The 22,495-nt window shown below is 42.9% G+C and overlaps 2 protein-coding genes across 3 annotated transcripts; both read right to left on the bottom strand.

Annotated features, from left to right (window-relative positions):
* Positions 1 to 33: 33 nt before the first annotated feature.
* Positions 34 to 15,000, bottom strand: arhgef9a (Cdc42 guanine nucleotide exchange factor (GEF) 9a). 2 transcript variants are annotated; one of them, XM_047020757.1, is made up of 11 exons: positions 14,790 to 15,000; positions 12,135 to 12,314; positions 11,740 to 11,829; positions 8,653 to 8,862; positions 7,220 to 7,399; positions 6,583 to 6,815; positions 6,238 to 6,367; positions 5,070 to 5,201; positions 3,519 to 3,762; positions 3,309 to 3,377; positions 34 to 2,952 (listed from the first exon to the last, which is right to left on the bottom strand). In XM_047020757.1, the coding sequence occupies exons 1-11, from the start codon at positions 14,808 to 14,810 to the stop codon at positions 2,780 to 2,782; spliced, it is 1,662 nt and encodes a 553-aa protein (XP_046876713.1). In that variant the 5' UTR covers positions 14,811 to 15,000; the 3' UTR covers positions 34 to 2,779. The 2 variants fall into 2 exon arrangements, with proteins under 2 accessions (XP_046876713.1, XP_046876712.1); XM_047020756.1 differs by lacking the exon at positions 14,790 to 15,000 and adding an exon at positions 14,456 to 14,631.
* A 2,049-nt stretch (positions 15,001 to 17,049) lies between these two features.
* On the bottom strand, positions 17,050 to 22,470 carry amer1 (APC membrane recruitment protein 1). The gene is made up of 2 exons (XM_047020753.1): positions 22,221 to 22,470; positions 17,050 to 21,638 (listed from the first exon to the last, which is right to left on the bottom strand). The coding sequence occupies exon 2, from the start codon at positions 21,522 to 21,524 to the stop codon at positions 18,405 to 18,407; it is 3,120 nt and encodes a 1,039-aa protein (XP_046876709.1). The 5' UTR covers positions 21,525 to 21,638; positions 22,221 to 22,470; the 3' UTR covers positions 17,050 to 18,404.
* Positions 22,471 to 22,495: the final 25 nt, after the last annotated feature.

Genomic DNA, 22,495 nt, shown 5'->3' with positions numbered 1-22,495 from the left:
GAAGGTGAAAAAGACATTTAAATGCCTATGTTCATTCTTAAGTGAAACTAGATTTCTAAAAAAAAAAATACAGAAAGTCACAACACGATCTTAGATGTAGACTGGTCAGAGTATAAACCAACTGAACCCTCAACTCAAAAGGAAGGCCTTCGTGCAAGAATGTCCACAGATATAGGACCTTTGCTCAAACAGGCGTACATGCACACATTTTCATGTTTGGAGGCTATCTAATCATGGCTTTGCAGCAGACTGGGTTGTGGCCATGTGATATCAGAACAGGGAGTTGTAAGGAATGGTACAGTCCATAAAGCTAATGCTGTCTGTCATAAAGTTTAGACCTGACGCTGTGTTCTTCAGTCAAGCCACTGTAACTCACGCCATCTAAATAGAGAAGCACAATTCACTCAGCACGCCCGTGATAGTCTGCTGAGATGAAAAAGCCTGATTGTGTCAAAAAAGCCATTCTTATTACGTAGATAAACAAAGAGAATATGTGGAAAACGTAGCTTAGCTCAAACTGTTGTCATCATGCTCTCTTGTTCATTTCAACAAATGTATACTTTAACTGGTAAATGTAATGTGTGCAAAAATGCACACCCCACGAATATTTTCTTGCTTTAATAAAAATCTGCAAAATCTTTTATGTCTAAATGCGAAATCTGTCGTTCCCATTATTTGCCTGCTGAGAGCGCTGTGGTGCACCACGGTGAATTATACCACAAAGATTTGTCATTTGACTGCTCCATTGAAAATAAATTATAAAATTGATTAGATTAAACAATTACATATGTACCCATCATCTTAAATTGTTTAAATGTGGATTTGATGTTCATGTGCTGAGTTAAATGTCCTTTAGAATGTCTGTCATAACATCACATTGAGCGTTACGATGACAACAATCAATGAGAACACGCGGTAAACACCGTAGTGCAGCTTTACTGTGAAATCAGAATCCTTCAGTTTCAGTTTTTGGGTGGCATAATTATGTTCAGTTTGGGTTAATGGATGACACTGCAACATTCACAATAGAAGACCTCAACAAGCATGTCGATGTGTTTCAATTTATTCCAAGCCATAGTCACAGAATAAATTATAGATCGTCCATGATCATTGATAAAACAAAAACAAAAAAATAACAACTTAACAATTCAGATACAGTACTTAAGCATTTGTTTCCATTGTTACAATGCATTTATTATAAATTAATGACAATTCATACATCAGTTTAAGATACTTAACTTAATAATCAAAGCTCTTTGTCCTTCCAATATTACTGCACACTTTCATAATGCACTTTTTAATATATCTAGTGCAATCTAACATCTTATATCATTTTTGAGGCATATAAATATCCTTTTAAAAATTATTTTGTCCCCTTGGATATAAATATAGAGAACGATAACCAGCTTGAGCAATTAAATTGCATCCTCTATGTGAAATTCTGCTAAAACTTTGAAACGTGAGTCATTTTATTCAAATGCCTAACAACCCTTAAAGACTAGAATTTGCCGTGTCATTTCAGCCTTTTGGCAAGCATCAAAGTGAAGGCTTTAAACTGCCATGACAGGCATAGAATCAGGATGTCATCACATTGTGCTGGCACCATTTCAACTATCCCTGGAATAGGACAACTGACATGTTGTATTGTAATTTTTTGAATAAAAGTAGTAGTTTGTTATTCTTTCACTTTCAAGATCAAGGATGAATTTCACATAAAAATATAGTTCCTAGGTAAGGAACTTGTTGACTTGGACCATCAAGGCCCAGAGTGTATTGTGTGTTTTCATGTTTACATTCAAACTATTAAGACAGAAGTATCGTTGTTGAATGGCTAATTTGGGTGGCTGAAGTGCATTATAGCCATATATTCCCTCTCATGAAATTAGAGGTGCGTTTCGGAGAAGTGCAACTATCTCAACATAACTGTGACAAGCCCAAAAATAGTTTTTCATGGCCCAGAAAAGCTCTCGGTCCTAGTCATTAAAACAATATGCAATTGATGAGAGATTAATAAATCATAACATCACTAACTGACTCTGCTGTCTTAGTGGTGTAACTGGTTAAGGAGACCATTCACAGGACAACACAGGATCGTCGCTGTCTGTCAGCAAAATATATACACCATGAGTACCCTGTCAACAGTATAAGATGTCATAATTGAAGTCGATGATGCTAATTCTCTTTTCTTTGACCCGTACGAATATAATTGCACAAAGAATACCTGCAATGGAGAGTTGTCATGCATTGTAAATAAAACACTGATTCTAGATGGGGAGGAAAATAATATTTACAGAAACAATAAGAGAGTGTTTAATTTGGCCGGCATCGTCAATGCTAACCTCTACGAGAAAGAAAAACGAGAACTCATAAAATGCCCATTAAGGTCACAGTGAACTGTAGGACACAACCAATTTTGGCATAAAGATATAAGTGGATGACGAGTGCTTCCTCATTTTCACACTTGGACACTTGTGTTTTGTGGTTCACCACAGTTCTCTAAGCACGTCCACAGACGGAGGTCATGAACAACATTCCCACAGGTGGAGGGGAGGGTGTTTTGGTTTTCTGTCGGTTTCCGAAGGTCATCGATCTTTGTGGTGGAGCAGTTGCTACTTGCAGTCATACGGGTAAAGTGATTAGAACAGTACAGTCATCAGTACGATGTTCACAAGCTAAATGTTTCCAAAAATCCAAAATACTTCCGGTCTATCCTTTTTGCGTCCGGTTTCCATGACAACCGTGCTTTTTGAAAAATAAGTTGGTCTTCCAGGATCGTCTCTTACTTCCTAAACGGAGTTAACCTGCTGAAGTTTTGCCAGAAAGGTGACTGGCTCCTTTTAGGTTCATTGAATTCAAAGACATCTGATTGTGCCATGCCATCTGCTACCAGGTACTGTCCTGGGTTCATGGGGTCACCAGGTGGGGGGTATGCAGGGGGCACCGATCTCTGACCTGCACATGAGATGACAGGAGAGTTAAACAGGGGGGGGGTGGGGGTGTTTACACAGATGTACCTAAAGATAAAGGAGCTGCATGGGTACATTACAGATGGACTATTTAATTTATTGTTATCTGTAATTTAGGTAGTTTCAGTATTAGGGTTAGTATAGTCGATATTTATTGCTATCTGTATATTTAGGAAGTTTCACTTATTTAAGCTCAGCATTGATGTAAATTGTGTTCCGTGTACTTATATGTTATGTTATGCCGGGTGCTTGCGTTGTCTTGTCTTAAGAATTTCAGTGCCCAGTCTAACCTTGTATTGTTCTGTGTACCTGACAAATAAAAGACTTGAACTGGACTTTTACCTTTCTGTTTGGTCATTCTTCGTACTGTCATGGCAGCCTGCTTCTTCTGATATTGAGATATCTCGAACCCTGAGGGAACAGACACAGAACGTGTTAATCGAAGCACATGGCACCCACGCTGAGAGACATGTTTTGTTGTTGTTTAGATTCTTTTATCACACCATGTTTGGCTATTACTTAATTTCTTTATGAACAACAAAAAAAGCACACCTATTTTTTCATCCTCCTGCACCATTTTCCTCTCCTCGTGAAACGCTCTGAGCCAGCGAACTTTCTCCTCCAGCTTCTTGGCCAGGAAGATGTGGATCTCGTCGGAGTCTTTGTTACTCAGCTTGAACGCGTTCTTCACGCTCACGTTGAAGTCGTCGTCCCGCCCATCCACGGCGTCCACAACGTGGTACCTGTCCATGTCGATGCGGCCCTTGTAGTACAAAATGTCTCTTCGTATTAAATCCTGTGATGAATGAGAAAGACAGATTACAGTGTGCAGCGTGCTGTCAGGGACACAAAGAGGAACAGATTCTCCTCGCCGCCAACGTCCGCTTTGCGAGCTCTTTAATGCAGAGAGACACAGTAAAACACCAGGGACGACAGGCAGATAATGAAATAGGTACGAGTTTCTGGCCAGGATCAAGCACGAGTCCATTTGACTAATTGCTGCCTATCAATATCATTCTGACAGGAGTCCATGCAATCAGCCCAGCAGTATGAATAATGCACTTTGCTGCCAGCAGATGTTCCAGATTCCTGGCGTCCCTGTTAGCGCGTCCCTGTTAGCGCGCCCCTGTTAGCGCGTCCCTGTTAGCGCGTCCCTGTTAGGGCGTCCCTGTTAGCGCGTCCCTGTTAGCGCGTCCCTGTTAGCGCGTCCCTGTTAGCGCGTCCCTGTTAGCGCTGCCTATTCCTTCCACGTGCTTGCATCTCGCATCCCATCTGCCAGCGGTAAACTCAGACACAGCCCTGCTGTACTGTACTCACAGATCTGTTTAGACAGGACAGATGTGACGTAACATGCCGCTGTCATGCAGCTCGATCAATGACAGGGTGAAGAGTCAAGAGAAGAGCCAGGCCTCACAGACACTGAGAGAATGATGGGAAACGAGCCCAATCACATTCAATTAACCAGCAATGAGGGTTAGTATGACTGGAAGTTTTACTTTTACTCAACTATTCGACTGACTGTTCTCTACAAATGCTGTCTTTATGGTATGGTCTGAACTAATGCTGGAGGTGTCATCAATTCTTCGAAGTGTGCATTATACAACTGAACTAACCATTTCAGAAGTGAAAAAGTGTGGGGTTTTGTGACAAAACAAATAACTAGAGGCAGAATAGAGATTAACTAGAGGCACAATACAAACTCCAGCTTGTATCCTCAGTAGACAGAGCTCTGGGATGCAGGCAACACTCATCTCGAACCGCTGGAACAGGACACTGGCTCAGCACTTTCTGCTGTTTCCCTGTGACTTTGTTTTTAGCACAATAAATCATTACCTCGGCTCAGACCCTCCGGCAAGCTGAGCTGGAGAAGTGACTTTCTCCCTCAGTATTGACCTTCCTTTAGATCCTGGGAGAGGAACTAAATGTGCAAACACACCTTCTGATTTTTCTGCCAAGGTTTTCACAAACCAGGACCGATTGATCATGCGAAGCGCGTTCACAACAACTGGAAAAGTGCGGACTTATACAAAATGGAAGGCAGATGAGTAATGTGTGGATGCAGATGCAGGTTCACAAACAGCACAAGAGGGACCTCGTCCTCACCTTTTTACACATCACCATCTGGTGGTCGAACAGGAAGAAAACCCTGGTCTGACTCCTCCCGTAGGGCTGGTAGATCCAGGACAACTCCCCAGTGTAGACAAGCTCCGAACTCCTGTCCAGGAGATCCTCCCCCTGCATGCACAGGGGAACGAAACAAAAGTCTTGTTTTGAAGAGAAAAACGATCTTATCTAACTATCTCATCTGCTTTTAGCAATCTCACTGTATGTATTTAGTTTTTGGTTGAAGAGTGAAGGAGGGCCTACAGGTGATTGATGTATTTGTGGCTCAAGATGACCTTGTCTGAAGTTAATCTACTGTCGTAGACCACAGCTTTCCAAAGGGGTGACCCAACACAGACACCAAATACACAGCAAAGTAAGGAAATTCTTACACTCGTAAAGAAAAATAATTTGACCTTTTTTTACTTGACATAATTACAGTGCCTCTGTGACTATGCAACTCAAGAAAAAACCTCCCGAAGTGGGTCAGAGCGACCTGCTAACGCACTGCCTCTCCTGCAACAGGCATCCTGTTCAGCAGAGATCAATTCAGAACTCATATTTCATTAGCTTCATCTGGATGAAAAGGGGAGCTTCAAAAACCCTGTCAACAACTAAGTCTGCTTCTCATTAGAACGAAGACAAGTGAGAAGGAGGCCATTTATATTTGTTCCATCTTGGAGAGAAAAAAAACAACATTTCTTCCTCTCCAGCTAACTCTTATCAAAGGTTCTGTGTGACAACATATCAACATCTTCCTTGTGAAAATAAAATCCTTTGAGCTTCAACTAAAAAAGAAAGTTTCTGTGTTGAGAAAAGATGTAATGAGACCACAGTGAAAGTCCTTGGTCTGTGATCACCAACAGCTCTGGTTTGCTGTCCTGTTTGACTCCTACCTCCCAGTCTATCTGTTTCCTGTTTTATGCCTACCTCCCAGTCTATCTGTTTCCTGTTTGACTCCTACCTCCCAGTCTATCTGTTTCCTGTTTTATGCCTACCTCCCAGTCTATCTGTTTCCTGTTTGACTCCTACCTCCCAGTCTATCTGTTTCCTGTTTGACTCCTACCTCCCAGTCTATCTGTTTCCTGTTTGACTCCTACCTCCCAGTCTATCTGTTTCCTGTTTGACTCCTACCTCCCAGTCTATCTGTTTCCTGTTTGACTCCTACCTCCCAGTCCAGAACAGACGCCTGCCACTGGGCCATCTTGTCGATATTTTCCAGGCGACGCTTGCGTTCGTTAATCTGCTGTGTGACGTTCCGCATGACTGCCAGACCTGCCGCGACATAACGGTAGTCGCTACAAGAGGAATGAAAAGTTGAGAACAACACAAACAGGAAGTGCAGCATTCAACACAACAACTAACTAAATATACATCAGTAGTCCTAACACAAACGGAACCATTCAAATCCGGTCTGGTGGTTAGACAAGCCTGGAAGTACAACTGACGACTACCACTAGTAGATGGATGGAAAACACACAATTTTCAGTAAGAAAAAGACTTGGCGGCAGACCTGTGATCCTGGACGGTGTACTTCAGCAGTTCGGCCAGCTGCAGAGGGTATTTGCAGATCTTCTGGACCGGAGTGAGCAGGAAGCCGTCAATGGCGATGTCGATCATCTGCTGGACCAGACGACAAGCCTCAAAGAAGTGCTGGTAGCGTCCGTCCTTCATCAGTCTGGACAGCTCCATGCAGGCGTCCACGTGGTTGTTGCAGTACTCTGAGTATATCCAGAAGCCATCTTGCTGTGGGACAAAACACGGATCACGAGATCACAGTTTTAAAAACTGTCCCTCAAATCACAACCCACCAGAGATGGCAAAAGTACACACATCCTTCACACTCAAATAGAAGATACTCATGCTTAAAAAGACATGAGTTGAAGAACTGAATTAATATTTTCCAAAAAAGGTTGAATTCTTTTTTTCATATTCAAACTGTCTAAACTAAATTGAAAAAATAACTTTGAATGTATTTTTGGGTAATTCTTTTTTGCAAATAGTTGCACTTTGTTACTTCCCATATCTGCAACCCGCCATGAAAGTTAATACAGTATAACTGTTGATGATTATGTATGCAGTTTAACAAATGCTGATTCCAGTGTGATAATTGAGGCGTCTCTTTTTAGTGTGAGTGCAGAGTATCTTACGTGCTCCAGGAAGCAGGGTCCGATCTCACTGAGGTGAGGTTCCTCTGTGTTGTACTGCTTCTCCAGATCTCGAACAAACCCCAACTGGAATCTGTAGATGTCCTCAATGTTCCCGAATATGACTTTCAACTGGTCATCGTTAAACATGTCCCTTCTTTTTTTGCATTGTCGAAAGTAACCCTGCAGAGACAGAATAACATCAAGGAAAGAGTGAGAGTGGTCTCACAATACGTTTATGAACCCCTATTTGTCAATATAATACACAATACATATTCAACACATTTCAATAATAGGTTAGCCAGACTTTAGTGGCTTATAAATACTTTGTTGGGTATCCATATCTATAAAGGTTATAAAGTTGTTATTTATTACAATGAAAATATTTGAACTATTTGAACCTACCAAAACTGAATTATCTTAATAAAATGTTTAGAACTGACAGAGCACATTAAACCAGAGGATTTTCTACATTCCTCCAGCAAAGCTGTTTCTGTATGCAGGAGTCTGCGTTATGCAACACAGGCCATTCCCTGGCTCCATCTCTGGAAGCTCATTTCTCCAATAACATTTCCAGTCATTCATGAAAAATCCTCCACTTTCACAGAGAGCCCGGTTATGCTTCACTCGCCTTCTCCATCCACCTAGAAGTGCCCCATTTGGACCATGGGATGGTTGTGCTTAGCGAGATACCGACGTAATGTTTCAAAAGTTCTCTCTGAAGAATAGTGTAATTCTGCAGGGGACCTGTGATTCATAATGTGTTTCCATGAAATCCACAAGATTTTAAAAATGATTACAGTGAAAACCCTGATGTGTGTGAAAGCTTGGTTCTTTGCCTCACAGCCAGAAAAGGTCAACCCGGACCACATTATTTGTGTGACAATCAGAGCCTCTGAGATACTTCCTGCTATTTTTCCACTTAAAAGTTGTGATGACATAACGTCTTTGTGAAAAGAGCAAAAAACGAATAAAATAATAATAAAAGCTTTTTGAGTACTTTTTCATGTACCCTCTTGGGTGTGGTTTGACAGAGACAGTCAGAGCGTGAAGGGAAGGAGTGCTTGTTACTATATCTGTTGGTGGAGAGTGCAGTGAGATGGGGGAACTGCTATTTCCACACGGGGCACCAGCTCTCACGGGTCAGTGTTCTCAGTCATTGGTTTTCAACTCTCATCGGGACACACTGTAGCTGTGTCACTTCTGTTTAGGACGCCGTTGATTGAAGCTAGCCTCTGTGAGACTTGTTCCTTGGTCCTGGCCTGAGAGCACGCCTTGTCATCCCACATGCAGAGACGGGGAGCAGAACCACGTCGTTTTTGTTTTGTTGTTTTACCTCTGCGATCTTCAGGCGTTACTGATCGTTACTTTTAGAACGACGACTGGATGACAAGTGCGTCTTTCCAGCGAGTGTACTGGCCGCACTCCCCGCCTACCTCACAGATGTCCTTCAGGTGTTTGATATAGTGGCGTTCTGTGCTCATGATCTCGTTGATGACGTTGGCCCTCATCTGGTCGCGGTTCTGCGCAGGCTGGCCCAGGCAGAGGCAGTCGCTGCTGGGGCTGGCCTCCGCGTGGCCGTTCTGGACCTCGCTGGGCCCCTCCACAGCCTCCACCACCGAGCTCTCCTCCTGGTTCACCCACAGCTGACAGGAAACACACCCAGTCAGCCATGACACGTGCAACCACAATATGACTTCATCTTAACGGAAATAGAACGCAAATACTAAACAAAAAGGTTATTGTATTAGTAGAATTATCCTTGTAGGAAATGCAAAAAAAAACCCCAACCAGTCAGATTGGACACAAACAACCAAAATAAGAGTTAAACTAAATTGATATAGAATGCAAATAAGTAAAAAAACGAGATTGGGTGGGTAGATGTATCTTTATTGAATATTCAGGAGAGAGAAACAATTCAGGCCCAGCAGAACTCTACAGTGTGTGTAATATTACCGTCCTTATTGAGGTGATAATACTGCATTATGCAACAGTCATTTTGTTGCTGCCAGCACAGGACTAAATGAGCAAGGCCGTTACAGCAGGGATGTAATGTTATAAAACACGTACATGATTGTCTTTAGGAGTCTGCGAGACTGCTCCATGTCATGGAGGCTAGGCCTACAGCAAAACACATGTCTACACTGGACAGCTAAGACAATCTTACCTGATTATATAAACATGGAGTTTGTCGCAAAAATTACTCTACTGCTAGTATTACTCCAAAGCACTTTCTTTTTTGTAACATTATGTGCAAACAATGTTGTTACAATGACAGCCTGTTTAGGCAACAGTGTTTTGAAGGCTAGTCTTAGACTCAAACTACATAAATGTTTAGCGCTTCTACTGCATCTGTAAAAGAACAGACTGTTAAAAGATTTGCCATCCTTATGAATTTTAATAAACACATAGCAGTTATGTTGAAGTTAAATAGTTTATGCAACAAAATATGAGACGCTTACTTTGTGTAGTTGAGCATCAAAAAGTAACAAGCATGTAATTGGAGGTTAGTTTGAGTATACATCACTGCAAAATAAAACTTCAAGCATGTAAGGCCACAGAATGTGAAGCAGAGATATTGGAATGCCATAACACAGACTGGTTTGTCACACAGCAGAATGTTAATCCACACGTACATCCACGTTATGCTGGCTCCGACAGCATGCATGCATCTACGTACTTCTAAAAACACCCAATATCAACTGCTATTTTCATATTAGAAGATAACATTGTAAGTTTTCAATATGCCACATCAACTGCTGTAAATATCTGTACATAGTTGCCACAATTTTAAAGCTAAGGAAAGAGTAGAAAATATAAACAAATAATGTGACGTCTTCCTGTTCTTTGTTCTATCATTATCTGTCACCTTCTCCTGGGTGGAGGAGTTGCAGGAGTTGGGAGCACATTAGCGCATTGCATGCTGGAAGGCATCTCAAGGAATGAACTGTCACTTTGTGTAATCCTCAAAGGGAACTAATTTTAGACTGTTTGCCAGAGGACACTGGGTAGGTAGCTGACTCCTGCTACAAATCCAAGTAATCATGTTGTTCAGGAAAATACACATTAGAAGCCAGTTATGATGCAACTGCATTGTTAATCGATACGTTTTGCTCTAGGGTCTGATAAAGCCTTGTTCCTGGAGTTTTATCTTATCCTGTTTGATCTCTAACAAAGCATGTCATTAAGCAAGTGATAAAGGAGAAGATGAGATAGCAAGTGTGAGTTTAAGTATTTACTCCAGATACTGAAGGTTAATGGTCACCACAAACCTGAGCTGTGGCCAGCATGCCAGTGTACTGTTACATACAAACAGGCTAGTGTATTGAATGCAATACTCTGCCGACATGTATGGAAAACGACATCACTACCCAGTATTATTAGAATTATTGACTGTTGGACGGTGAAGCAAATCGTCCTCCTGAATTGTTCTTTGTTAATGCAACCACAGGACAGGACAGGACATAACCAAGAACGGATATCAAACAGCAACTCCAGCTCATCCAGCCACGGATCCAAACATCCCATAATCCCAACCGAGATCTCCTCTGAATGTGATGTTAAATATGCATGTGTCCATATGGAGGCCTTGTGAAATGCAGACTCTATTTCAGACATCTGGCCGCAGTTCTGGACGGCCCGTACTCTCTGTCTCTGCTTGAGTCACATCTTCTATGCGTGTCTATTTAGAGCACTCCCCCCCTCTCCTCAGAGCACTGGACAAAAGCCGTATGGAACATTCATTGAGTAGGTGCAAGAATCGAGAAAGGCTCTTAGGGTTTTAAAAGAATGTATGCTACCTAAAATAACTTTCAGCATGCTAACAAATCCTACTCCATAAAAGAACCATTAGAATGGCTTTTCTTCTGAAAATCTTTTCCATCCCCATTGGTTGCTTAGCAATCCTCGTTCTTTTGGCCGAACCTGTTTGATATGTTGCTAAAAGGTTCATTAAGTATGTTTTACTGTTGATGATACAAATCAGTGTCTTAGTAGTTCCTCTTGATTGAGAGGAGGTGGAGAGTCAAGAGTAAATAACTAGTGCAGCACAGACCTGCACACCCAATCTGAGCATTCCCAACTGGCATAATCAATAAAAACACCTATCTATGGTACATCACAATCATTCAGAGGCAATAAAACATCGAATGAATTATTTATTCAATCGTTTCTAGATCTACCTCAAATTTTACTGCTTACAAGCACATTGTTAAAAGTGGTTCTGTTCTGTCTGCACTCTGACACCCACAATTATGGCCTTTGTTTTGCAGATGCCAGGAGATAGCACTATTTGCTGAAGGTAAATTCACATCATTTTGGTAAGGGAGGAAGGGGTGATAGGTAGATTTTGGATCATACACTCTTAAGATTCTCCCTGGTGGTAAAGTAGACAGTTGAATGCCTCACAGGTTCGAATATGATCAATGGAAGCAGCAGTAGAAAAGCAACAGGATGTCAGTTATGGGGTGTGAGATGCTAGTTGAACAGTTATTCTTTTCATTTAAAAACTCTGTTAGACGCACCTTGGTCGTTGTGTTTTGGAACCGTGACGCTGCTATAGGGTTGATATAGAAAACCTGTTTTGTTTGAGGTTGGGATGGGTGAGATTCAACCTTTGAAAAGAAAAACATGGCACACCTGGTTCATATCTGGTCAAGCACTTCAATTTCACGGGTACCAAGCAAAGACTACCAGCCAGTGACACCCTAACTATATATGTTTCAGCAAACAACAGTATGAGTCATCAATGTAAACATCTATCTACAACACAGGCTCTAGAGTGAGACTGTCGTGACCCATGCTGAATAACAATGACATGACAAATAACAATCAATCATCACACTGAGCTCTGGCCAAACCAGCGTACGGCTTCAGAGACGAGAGATACAACCGACAACAAGAAGAATCAGCTTCTCACCCTCACAAAGCTGGCAGGGAACCATCCCTCCTCATCATCGATTTGGCCCCACCACCAGTCCTTATTGGACGCGTCCAAGACTTTGATGACATCCCCCGCCTTAAATGCCAGCTCCCTGTCGGCCATGGTGACATGATCCCAGACGGCTTCAGCACTGACGATGGATCCTCCACTGATCAGCTGGGGAAGAGATAGGAGGGGAGACAGGCGGGAGACAGGCGGGGAGACAGGCGGGGAGACAGGCGGGAGACAGGCGGGGAGACAGGCGGGGAGACAGGCGGGAGACAGGCGGGAGACAGGCGGGGAGACAGGCGGGGAGACAGGCGGGGAGACAGGCGGGAGACAGGCGGGGAGACAGGGGGGAGACAGGCGGGGAGACAGGGGGGAGACAGGCGGGAGACAGGCGGGGAGACAGGCAGGAGACAGGCGGGGAGACAGGCGGGGAGACAGGCGGGGAGACAGAAGACATCCAGAGAGAGACAACACTCAGACATCAGATTTTCATACATTTTCATGTGTCTTTCCGTAAATTTTGGTTGTTTTGAATGACTGTGGGTGGACAGAGAATTTCTCAGAGCAGCCGTGCGAGTGACAGCATTGATAACCATGTCACATGGGCAGCTAGGATGGAAAGATTCTCCTGATCCCATTGTTCCTTTCAGCTTTGCACACAGCTTGGCATCCCCAACAGCAGCATCCTCTAAAGGGACCTGAGAATTTCACAGCACCTGTGCTACTTTCGGTCCTACTTTTCCATCTTTCTAACTTGTCCTCAGTTGGGCAGCAAAGGCAGTATATTTACCTTATCATATCTAATGCGGATTCCCTATGTGCAAATACCCTTTCTACACATAAAGGACGATTTTTATGGAAGATATTAAAATGTTGGTTTACATTGTTCTCAAGGTAGTGCACTTGTGTGGACGTTATTTGCCTCAGTAGCCCATACGAAGTGTGCTAAGGGATATGTTGCGGACACCAGAAAACATTAAGTCAACAATAAAACAGTCATGTGATACTATAATGAAACACATCTTCTAAAACCGGCAAGTCATCACAGTTCAGCTTAAGCTCCATGTAGTATACAGCCCTCACAAACACTGCTGCAGATGTGAACCCATAAGGAATGAAATACAAATATGTTTAAAGTTAGAGGCAAATAATGACTGGTACAATGGCACAGTGAGTCACTGATTTAAAAACTTCAAAACCGAGATGTAAATGATAGTCAATAAAGTCAATATGTTCTCTCTGATACATTTTTGGCTTGAGACTTAACTCAGTCTGGAGAACAGAAAGTATTTGTTGCTCTATGTGCATCAGTACATTTCTATCGGAACGCACCTCTGACTACCTTAAACACGCACACCTCTGTTCTGATATTACATCCTGTTTAAATCCTTTTTTATAAACGTGTCTTTTGAGCTTTTGGACAATTCATTTTACATTTTTTTCATGATAATCATATTACCACCGTGAGTTTCATGCATTTATACATACTTTATCTCAATTTACTGTTCTGCTGTAACTGACAGCATTCTGACTCTGTTTTAGGTCACTGGAACCAGGAAATTATTCTATAGAATCGACAACTGTCTATACAATGGTTTTACATGCACAGCTCTTGGAAGCCAACAGTATAATGAAATACAAGACATGTCTGTGCTATTAATATACTGTGGCACAGCAAAAGTATTCGGTCAGAAATGGGCCTAGCCAAACAAACATTTAAATGCCAAACAGACAAACTGTTCCATGGAGCACCGGGCCTTCAACTGATAAACAAGACAACCTGACAAGATACGCATAAAAACTCCATAATAAATTAATCTTAATCAATACTGTCACATTGCCTATAGTCCTAACCCCCAAGAGCTTTTTTTCCTTTCAGATGATTCGTTTTATAGCCCACTAAACAATATGAGACACACATCTCAACACATGGCTCGTCGACATACTATTATGTAGCCTATTATCAACAAATTATGTATCCACTGGCTTTTGCTTAATTGCGTTCTAGATTCATCCGTACGGCCTAGTACTTCCTACACCTGAAACGTGCGACAAGGACATATTTTAAACACCGCTAACAGTCTTGGTCTAAGCAATAGCTCAAGCTAAGACGTTATTGCCCACATCACGCCAATAAAATAGAACGCAGGTCTGGGAAAAGTGAAGCGAGACCTATATATCCTTACAAACCACAGTTGCAGTCTCGAGCAAGCTACAGTAAAGACATTGGCGGTCGAAATATAGTCTATTGTGGATTGAATGTCCTCCACAATACGACAAAATAGCTGAAGATGAAATAAAAATAATACCAGCGCCATTCATGAAGCGTTATGGCCTTCAGTGTCCCTCCAATGAACGCGCAATTGCTCCCACTCCCATTGCCTCCGTTCAGCTCCACAGTGCGTAGGCTTCCTGAGTGCGAGCTGTGATCCATATGCTACGCGCAGTGAGGTAGGCTACAGCAGACGCGCCACAAATCAACTTGCCATTGGTTTCTTACGTGCAATTGAAGGTCTTAACGTGATCCAATAGAATAATTTGCCCACAAAAAAAACCGTGATATTGGCTTAAAATTAATGACATCTAAATTTTCAGCCCATGCTCAAAGTCCTGTCAGTACACAACCTCAATCATCATCCTCACCATCATCATCCTCATCATCATCAGGGTCAATACCGTAAGATCCCCTTCCACTCTTGCTCCCTTCGCACGGTGGTTCCCTGAATAGACGAACCTTGTGCAGTTCTCTATTTGCTCGTTCGCGCATACACCCAATGTGATGATAACGTTGCCGCTGTGAAATGATGCTGCAAGTCTCTGCTTACTGGGGAGGAATCGTGGGCGGGGCTTCTTGCCTGGGATTCAACAAACACAGCCAAGCAATGCATGACTGATGCTTTACCTTGGGATGCCGGGAATAGCCTTGTAACTTGCACGCAAGATCAGATGTTTTTTAAATTATATATATATATATAAATCTCAACATTTAACGTAAAAAAATAAGCAATTGCTAGGGAGCGATCTCTTGAAGCACCTTCACTAGCAATATTGTAGGTCTCCACGTTATAATTATCAAATAACTGACCAATACCCATCGCCCAGACTTGACATTTCACATCACGCTGGGGGCATGGACACCTCAGGCTTTAAAAGAAGATCCACTGTGAGCTTGTGGAGAAGAATGAGCTGACATTTGTCATTTCGAGAACCTGGAGAAAACTCTATATCTTCAATCAATATTGTCTTCCGGCAACATTCCTGACAAGAGCAGGAAACAGTGGTTAAAGCAAAGACAAAAGTATTCATAGAGCTTCCGTCATAAACAAAATAATCAGGTAAAGTTCATATTTTATCTCACTTTAAATGAAAAATCATCACAAACAGTATGTTTTTTTCTTGCTGGACTTCCATTCTTTTTTCTCTCACAGATTGATCAAATAAATAGTTTGACTGCAGGATAGTGCAAACACACCTCTGCCCACTGATAACAGTTTGCCTAAACCTTCCACATTTAAGAATCTCCAATTGTCTTCACTGAGCTTCCAGGACAATGACAGTGTAGAAAGGCCTTCACTGCTGTTAATTAAACAATAGAAAGGTTGTAAATCCAGTCAGATCTGAGAGCAGGGACGGCTGTAGCAGCATGGTGGGGCTACACTACTGCAGCAGAAAATCTACATACTTCTCCAGCCTTTGTAGTAGATGTAGTGTGGTGCAGTGACCCAGTCAAGGCCCAGATCCCTCTTACCTCACATGCAGTCTGGAGGTCTAATCCATTTCCACTGTTTCGATTCATTTCCCTAACAAGATGTAGAAATAAACAATCATTATATTACATTATATTATACTAATAACAATGAGTATTGGCGTGTGTATATTAAAACGTCATATTTTAAGAGGGGTGCCATAAAGAAATAAAAGCCATCTGCTGTGATGAAAACTTGGAGTGAGCACAGCGGCTGTCCACCAGAAGGACTTGGATATAGGCCAGGCCACCTTAGGTGCAGCCTTTTCCCTCATCTCAATGTGTTTACAGTTCAGAGAGCACAAGGAGTTACATAACTCAGGAAAACAGCCCTGACATCACAGTCTTGCTTTAGCAGACTGTTGAGATGAGTGATAGACAATGGTGACAAATCTGTCACAGTCAACGTTACATTGCAGGCTTTTTTATTAACTAGTCTTGAGCGGTTACACATTTTGATATCTAATTTTTGATTCTCTTTCATTGAAAAATGTTCTTACATTTGGTCAAATCTTCTTTGATTGGATTTATATTCAAAAAGCACATTGGAATGGAATGACAAACACAAATTCATAACTAACATGAATCACAGCAAATTACACTCTTAGCATTAGTTCATCCATCTGACACCAAATGTGCTAACATTAATTTAATCCCCATATAACAGCGGTGACACTCTGCAGTGGGATGTTTAATCTCTCACAACGCTGTAAGGATTCAGATGCTGTTTAAGACCGCCTGTGTGCCTCCAGGGCAGATGGGTGGGCACTGGCTCGCTCCCTCACCATTCTGTCTCTGTTTCAGATGGTTTCTCTTGGCATGCTTCAAACCAAATCGCTTTTGGTCAAGACTCTTGACAAGTGTCATCAATGGTCCATCATGGGAAGATCCTGGACTGAATCACATTTGTCATAACTCCTGTGACCAGGGTCCTGTCTTTTGTTTTACTGAGAACTCTTCCTTGGGGCCCAGTTTCCCCCCGACATGGATTTAGCCCAGTTCTTAAGTATGAGAAATATTCTATGAAGATCTCTGTTGAAAATGTTTTATGTCTAGGACTAGGCTTAATCCATGTCTGGGAAACTGGGCCAAGATGTTCCATCTGATGGGACATGAGTTCTGCTGTAATAACATGGATTCACATTATGGATTAACACATGAATTCATACTTCTTTTATTTGTTGCTATGAATATCAACTTTGACACAGCCCTGTCTTGTGAAACTGCTGTAACATTGAAAGGTTTTATTATTATTTGTCTATATGAAAGAAAATGAACGATGTTGAAACCTAACATGGTGAATTTTCTCCAAAGGTGAAATAATATTCCAGACATTAATTAGTTCTTGATATAAACTAGAATAGCAACTAAACTGTAATGTGAGTCAGCTTTCCTATGATCAGTGATTGCATCTGGGGAAATAGAGACTAGGCTATAGATTGAAGTATCAACTGGGATTGTTATATGGAAATGACTGATATTTAGGAAAAGAGGATATGACAAGGTAACTTATAGTTCACCTCACATATTAAAAGTAACAACTCTCCAGTAACAACTCTCCCAGTTCAGTATTTTCTACAAACAAAACGCTGATGCTTTAAGAGATGAGAGCTAAAGCTAGCTGTCCGTAGTGTCAGCAAACATGCCAGTGACACAAAATAGAGCCTAAAAATCATGATAAAACCGGATACATGTACAGGTATTTTCTCACATAAAAATAATGTAAATTATTTTCAAGAATACAGTACTACAATATACAGATCTGAAGAAAAACAAAGCATAACTTCTTTAAAACAAAAAAGGTCAAATGTCTATAAACTAGACTATTAGAACATTGTGAAATGATGGAGGATAAGCTCAACTGACCACGGTCTATATACTGTTGACAGCCTATATACTGTATCCACCCTATATACTGTAGACAGCCTATATACTGTAGACAGCCTATATACTGTAGACAGCTCAGCTCAGAAACAGAGCTCCTCAACAGTCTCTGAAAATAGTGTCTGATGAGGTTGCACTGCCATTAAGATCTTCACATTGCAGACAAATGTGACATACGCGTTTCAAAATCACTTACTAATTTAGCAAACTATAACAGAGAACTGAAATCTTAAGTTCAGCTGCCCTATCTATAATGAAACTGGAAAGACAAACTTACAAAATATACAAACATTAACAGCTGTAAATTGGATCCTGAAATCCAGCCAAGTGTGTAACAAACTATTTCTGAAACTTTGTACAAATACCAGGATGCTCCACCTTAGAGTGACAGATGTGACAGGGGGGGGAGTACCCGTGGTGTGATGGTAGTGTTCAGAGGATAACGCAACATCAATTATAAGGCTTGTGCATCACAGTGAAATACAGTAGCTTATCAATAAAAAAAAGAAAGAAAATAAATCTACTACATGTCAAAAATGTAACAATCATTCAATTTTCGGTGATGTAAACACGCTAAATTGTGTCTTTGGTGGCACATTGTGTGTGAGAGTATGGGCGGCAGGCCTACGTTAAGTGTTGTGTGAAGGTGTCTGCAGGTCAGATTGTAGGTTTGCTCCAGCCGTGTGTTTGTTACAAGCCGGAGGGAACCCTGTATCCATGGCTGATCTGGCCGGAGGGAACCCTGTATCCATGGCTGGTCTGGCTCTGCTGCAGAAGCTCCTGTCTCCGTCCCCCAGGTCCAGAGAGCCGGAGACAGGCTTGCCGTGAGCGACGCTTCCTGCTCTCATCTTACACAGCTGACCAGAAGACTGACAGTTCAGTGAAGAGGTGTAAAAAAGTTCCTCGCCCCCGCCATCTGAAGCTAGATCCGACATCACGTACAAGTTTTCCCGGTTCACTGCAGAGAAAACGCATGGGGCTTGGGCTCCACTGGCCTCTGATTGCAAAGGAAGGTGACAGGGTCTATTCACAAGGCCTGTGTTTAGAGAGTTAAAACTGCAGGACATTCTTTCCGCTATTATGCTTACAGACTGCTGCTGTGATTTTCTTGCGGTCTGCCCCCCAGGCTGACCGGACGGCGGGGCGTGCCTGGCTGAGGTCACACGGCCGCTGGTCTCTGCTCTTCTCCCGTCTGTCAGAGTGGAGACGGAGGATCTCTCTGCCTCTTGTTGCCATGACAGAAACATGAAGCTGCTTCCGTCTTTCCTCTCCGCGGAGGGCGTATGTCCGTTCTTCTTGCGGTGGAGAGAAGACACTCTCTTGGATGCTCTCTCAGTCACATGACTGGGCGGCGGCGCAGCCCCACTTCCCAGGTAGATGTTCTCCAACTCCAAGCAGTCCGTATCCAGAGATCTGCTCCTCCTGTTTAACGCCAACCGGCTGGGCGTCGCCCGATTGGCTGGAGTAAGGCTCAGGTGACGTGGTAGGCTTGTGATAGCCCATGTGTTACTTAAGAGACTCTGTTCATAGACGTCAAACATTCGATCGTCACATTCAGCAAACGCGTCTTTCTGCAAGTAGCTCTCTTCAAATACTTCGTAAGGCGATGTGATGTCCTCCTCTTCTATCGTCATGTCAACTTGCTGGTCGTACTCTCCTTCATTATCCATGTCCACCACATCAAAGGTTACCATGGCAGGAAGGGCCTGCAGGTTTTGGGCGAAGGGAGAGGTTGACTCAGAGCCACTCATTCCTTCAGTAGGGCCGCCGAATAAACGTGCATTTTTTGTAAAGTCAACAAGGGCTTGAGAGAAGCTAACTGCTAGGTCATCCTCCATTTCCACTGTTTTTTGCTTTGAAGTATTTTTGTTGTTTTTTAATTGTGGGGCCATTATGTTGTTTTTCTCTGAGCTCTGTTCATGGGGTTGACTTTTGAGGTTACTAAATTTGTTTCCGTGTTGAGAACTTTTCCCTTGATTGAAAGCTTCCGAGGTGACTGGGTCCACAGAGGCGTGTGCTTTTGAAGTCATGCTTTTCTTCAAGCCTTGGTTGTGGAGGCCTTTGGTGAACAAAGCAAGCTCTTTGGATTGTTTACTGTTGTCACTTGGCAGCTTTGCAGAGTGAAGATCCTGGAGAATCCTAGTTAAACTTGTGTTTTCAAACTCTAACGAACCTATTTCAGAACCAAACGCCTGGTGTTCTTTTACATCAGCAGACTTGTCTAAGTACCCATGGATCACGGAGCCGGTCAGCTTCAACTGGTTGTCAAAAGCTGGACTTATAAGACTGTCATCTGGACCAAAAAGCTCATAAAGAGCATCGCCGCTGTAACTGTCCCTCGGAAGTCTGTCTCTCCTCATCCGGTCAGCCTTTTCGTGGCCTTCTTCGTCCGGCCCCGGGGTCGTCGAGTCGTAGTAACCCTCGTCACTGTTGGGAACGGACTCCTGATGGTCACTCTGAGGAGTCAAAACATCTCCGGAGGTGACCGTGTTGTCTGTGAGTCCGAGGGTGCCGCTGCTGCTGAGGTCTGTGCAGAGGCAGCTGGACGGCTCCTCAGGAGCCAGCCTCAGGCTGTCAGAGTGTTCCATCGAGCTTTCGTTTTGGTTGTGATTAAAGCTAACTTCCTCGGCAGCCTCGTTTTCCCAGAGGTCTTGGAGGTCCACTTCGTCGGGTGTGGCCATGTCTTCCCCTCCACCCTGGTAAGTTACGTAACAGGAACTCCTTTTGCCCCCATTCCTACTCCTTTCCCCTGAAACCGTGCTCTCTGCGATACTGTCATCGTCCTGGTCGGCGATGATGTCGCCACATCCCGTTAGCGAATCAAAACTCTTCAAGGAGGCCACGTCTCCGAAGATCAGGCTGATCTGGTCAGAAGAGCCGACAGATAGTTGGCTGTTCGCGGCGGATTCAGGATCGTTGTTAGGGAGAGAGTTGAACGTGTTTGAGATTAGTTTCCTGTCGGAACCAGGTGAGTCGTTATTCTTTACAGCCACTTCTTCCTCCAGTTGGTTCTCGGAGCCAACATTCAGGATATCTTCTTTTGTTGTTCTTTCAGAAACCACGACTCCAACATCAATACATTCAGGAACAGCAGGCTCACCCTTTCCTGTGTTTGCATTCAAGTCAGGCACATACGGTTCAGTCAACTTACCCAGGCACTCTGTGTTATTTTGGTCAACGTTAACCTGGGCAACAGGCACCTCTTTGCTACAGACAAAATACATTGGGACCGTTTCATGTTTCTCAAGTTCACCATTTCTATTCTTTTTATGTCGCCTGATGCTGTTAAACAGTCCCCTCAAACCTTTTTTCTGCCGTGGAAGAGACATAGACTTCTGATCACCGACTGGATGTCCAAATTCACTGCAACTGCTGTTTGCAGCAGCGTCTTTTTCGATGTGGTATTCAAAGTCTCCTGCCGGTGCAAATCCACTTCCGACGCCGTCCTCCCAGTTTGCCTTGCTGAGTCCATCATGTGTTTTGCTCTTTCGAACTCCCTTTCTAGATGACCACTTGTTCTGGTTTTTGTTTCTACCCCCAAAGAAGCTCGGAAGTACACAAATGTTTTTCCTTCCACCAAACAATCTGAGGGCGGTTCTCCGAAGTTTCCCTGAAGGTGGTGGCTCGTGGGGGGCATCGTTTGTCAGATCAGGCGGAGGCGTAACAGCGGCGTGGCCACTCGACTGCTCACAGCTAACAGACAAACACTTGGACTCACTCTCTGTCTCATTCACCCTGCGTGGCTCCATGGCAATATGATTTAAGAAAAGCTGAAACTAACAGATACCATGATGGGTATGCTGTCAGTTGATAAGAACCTATCGATGCATGTCTGTCCTCCAAACGCCATCTGCTGCCATATTCTGAGAATCAAAACAAACAAAAGGATTAGCCTATCTATACAGAAGACTATTTAAGATAAGTAATAGTTGTATTTATGATCATTCAAATCTTGAAACATAACGTTTACATGATGGCTAGATCGATATTCTCATTGAGTTTCATACTGTCTGCCTTTGTTTAGCGAGTAACGTTAGCCACATGTATAGCGAAATAGCAAGCTATGGCTAAATCCATGTAGAACTAGCAAGGCTAGTGAACATATATTTGGTGATAAACGTTCAACACCTCGTATCATCCTATATTGGCACAAAGTTAACTTGCTGTCTAGCTGCTGAACGTGAGAAAAACGTTAAATGGCTAGATAGCTACAGGTAGCTAACGTGTTGTTAGCTAGAACGTCGTCTCCGTCTAGAAAACAAATAGCTCGCTGGCAAGCTAAGTCAGTGGCAAATGCTATGCTTGTTAGCGGAGCTAATTTAGCTAGCTAGTCGCTGCTATACAATGTCAACTCATCGCAATGGGACAATCTGGCTCAGTTAAATATTCCCATATTATTCTTGTCCTATCAATGCACTTGAGATTGAGGGAATTCGATGACTTACATATTTGACCGGAGTTCTCGCAAGGTAGCTATGGGTGACTAGCTCAGCAAGCTAGCTAGCTTGGTCCAACGATAATAAACAATCCGGCTCCAGACGAGGTACAGACGGTGGCATGGAGTTAAATCCGATCCATCCTGAGAACGGTAGCGAAGCAGAAACTCCACCTACCATTGGTCAATTGGTTTTGTTACCATTGTACCTCACAGACGCTCTGTGTGGCGTCAAGACGGCATTACGACAGTCACGACTATGACTTTGTCAGTCACGATCAGACT

This window comes from Hypomesus transpacificus, chromosome 5 (assembly GCF_021917145.1).
Source record: "Hypomesus transpacificus isolate Combined female chromosome 5, fHypTra1, whole genome shotgun sequence".
Classification (NCBI taxonomy): Eukaryota; Metazoa; Chordata; class Actinopteri; order Osmeriformes; family Osmeridae; genus Hypomesus; species Hypomesus transpacificus.
The sequence above is the reverse complement of the archived record's forward strand: the minus strand, read 5'-3'. Positions and strand labels throughout refer to the sequence as shown.

Excerpts from the sequence above, each read along its gene's own strand:
- arhgef9a (XM_047020757.1), bottom strand. The coding sequence starts at position 14,810 with ATGATGATGAGGATGATGATG. Across the intron at positions 5,202-6,237 it reads CGTCTGTTCTGGACTGGGAG|GGGGAGGATCTCCTGGACAG; the intron begins GTAGGAGTCAAA and ends CTGTGCATGCAG. Across the intron at positions 3,378-3,518 it reads GCAGGAGGATGAAAAAATAG|GGTTCGAGATATCTCAATAT; the intron begins GTGTGCTTTTTT and ends CTGTTCCCTCAG.
- amer1 (XM_047020753.1), bottom strand. The coding sequence starts at position 21,524 with ATGGAGCCACGCAGGGTGAATGAGACAGAGAGTGAGTCCAAGTGTTTG.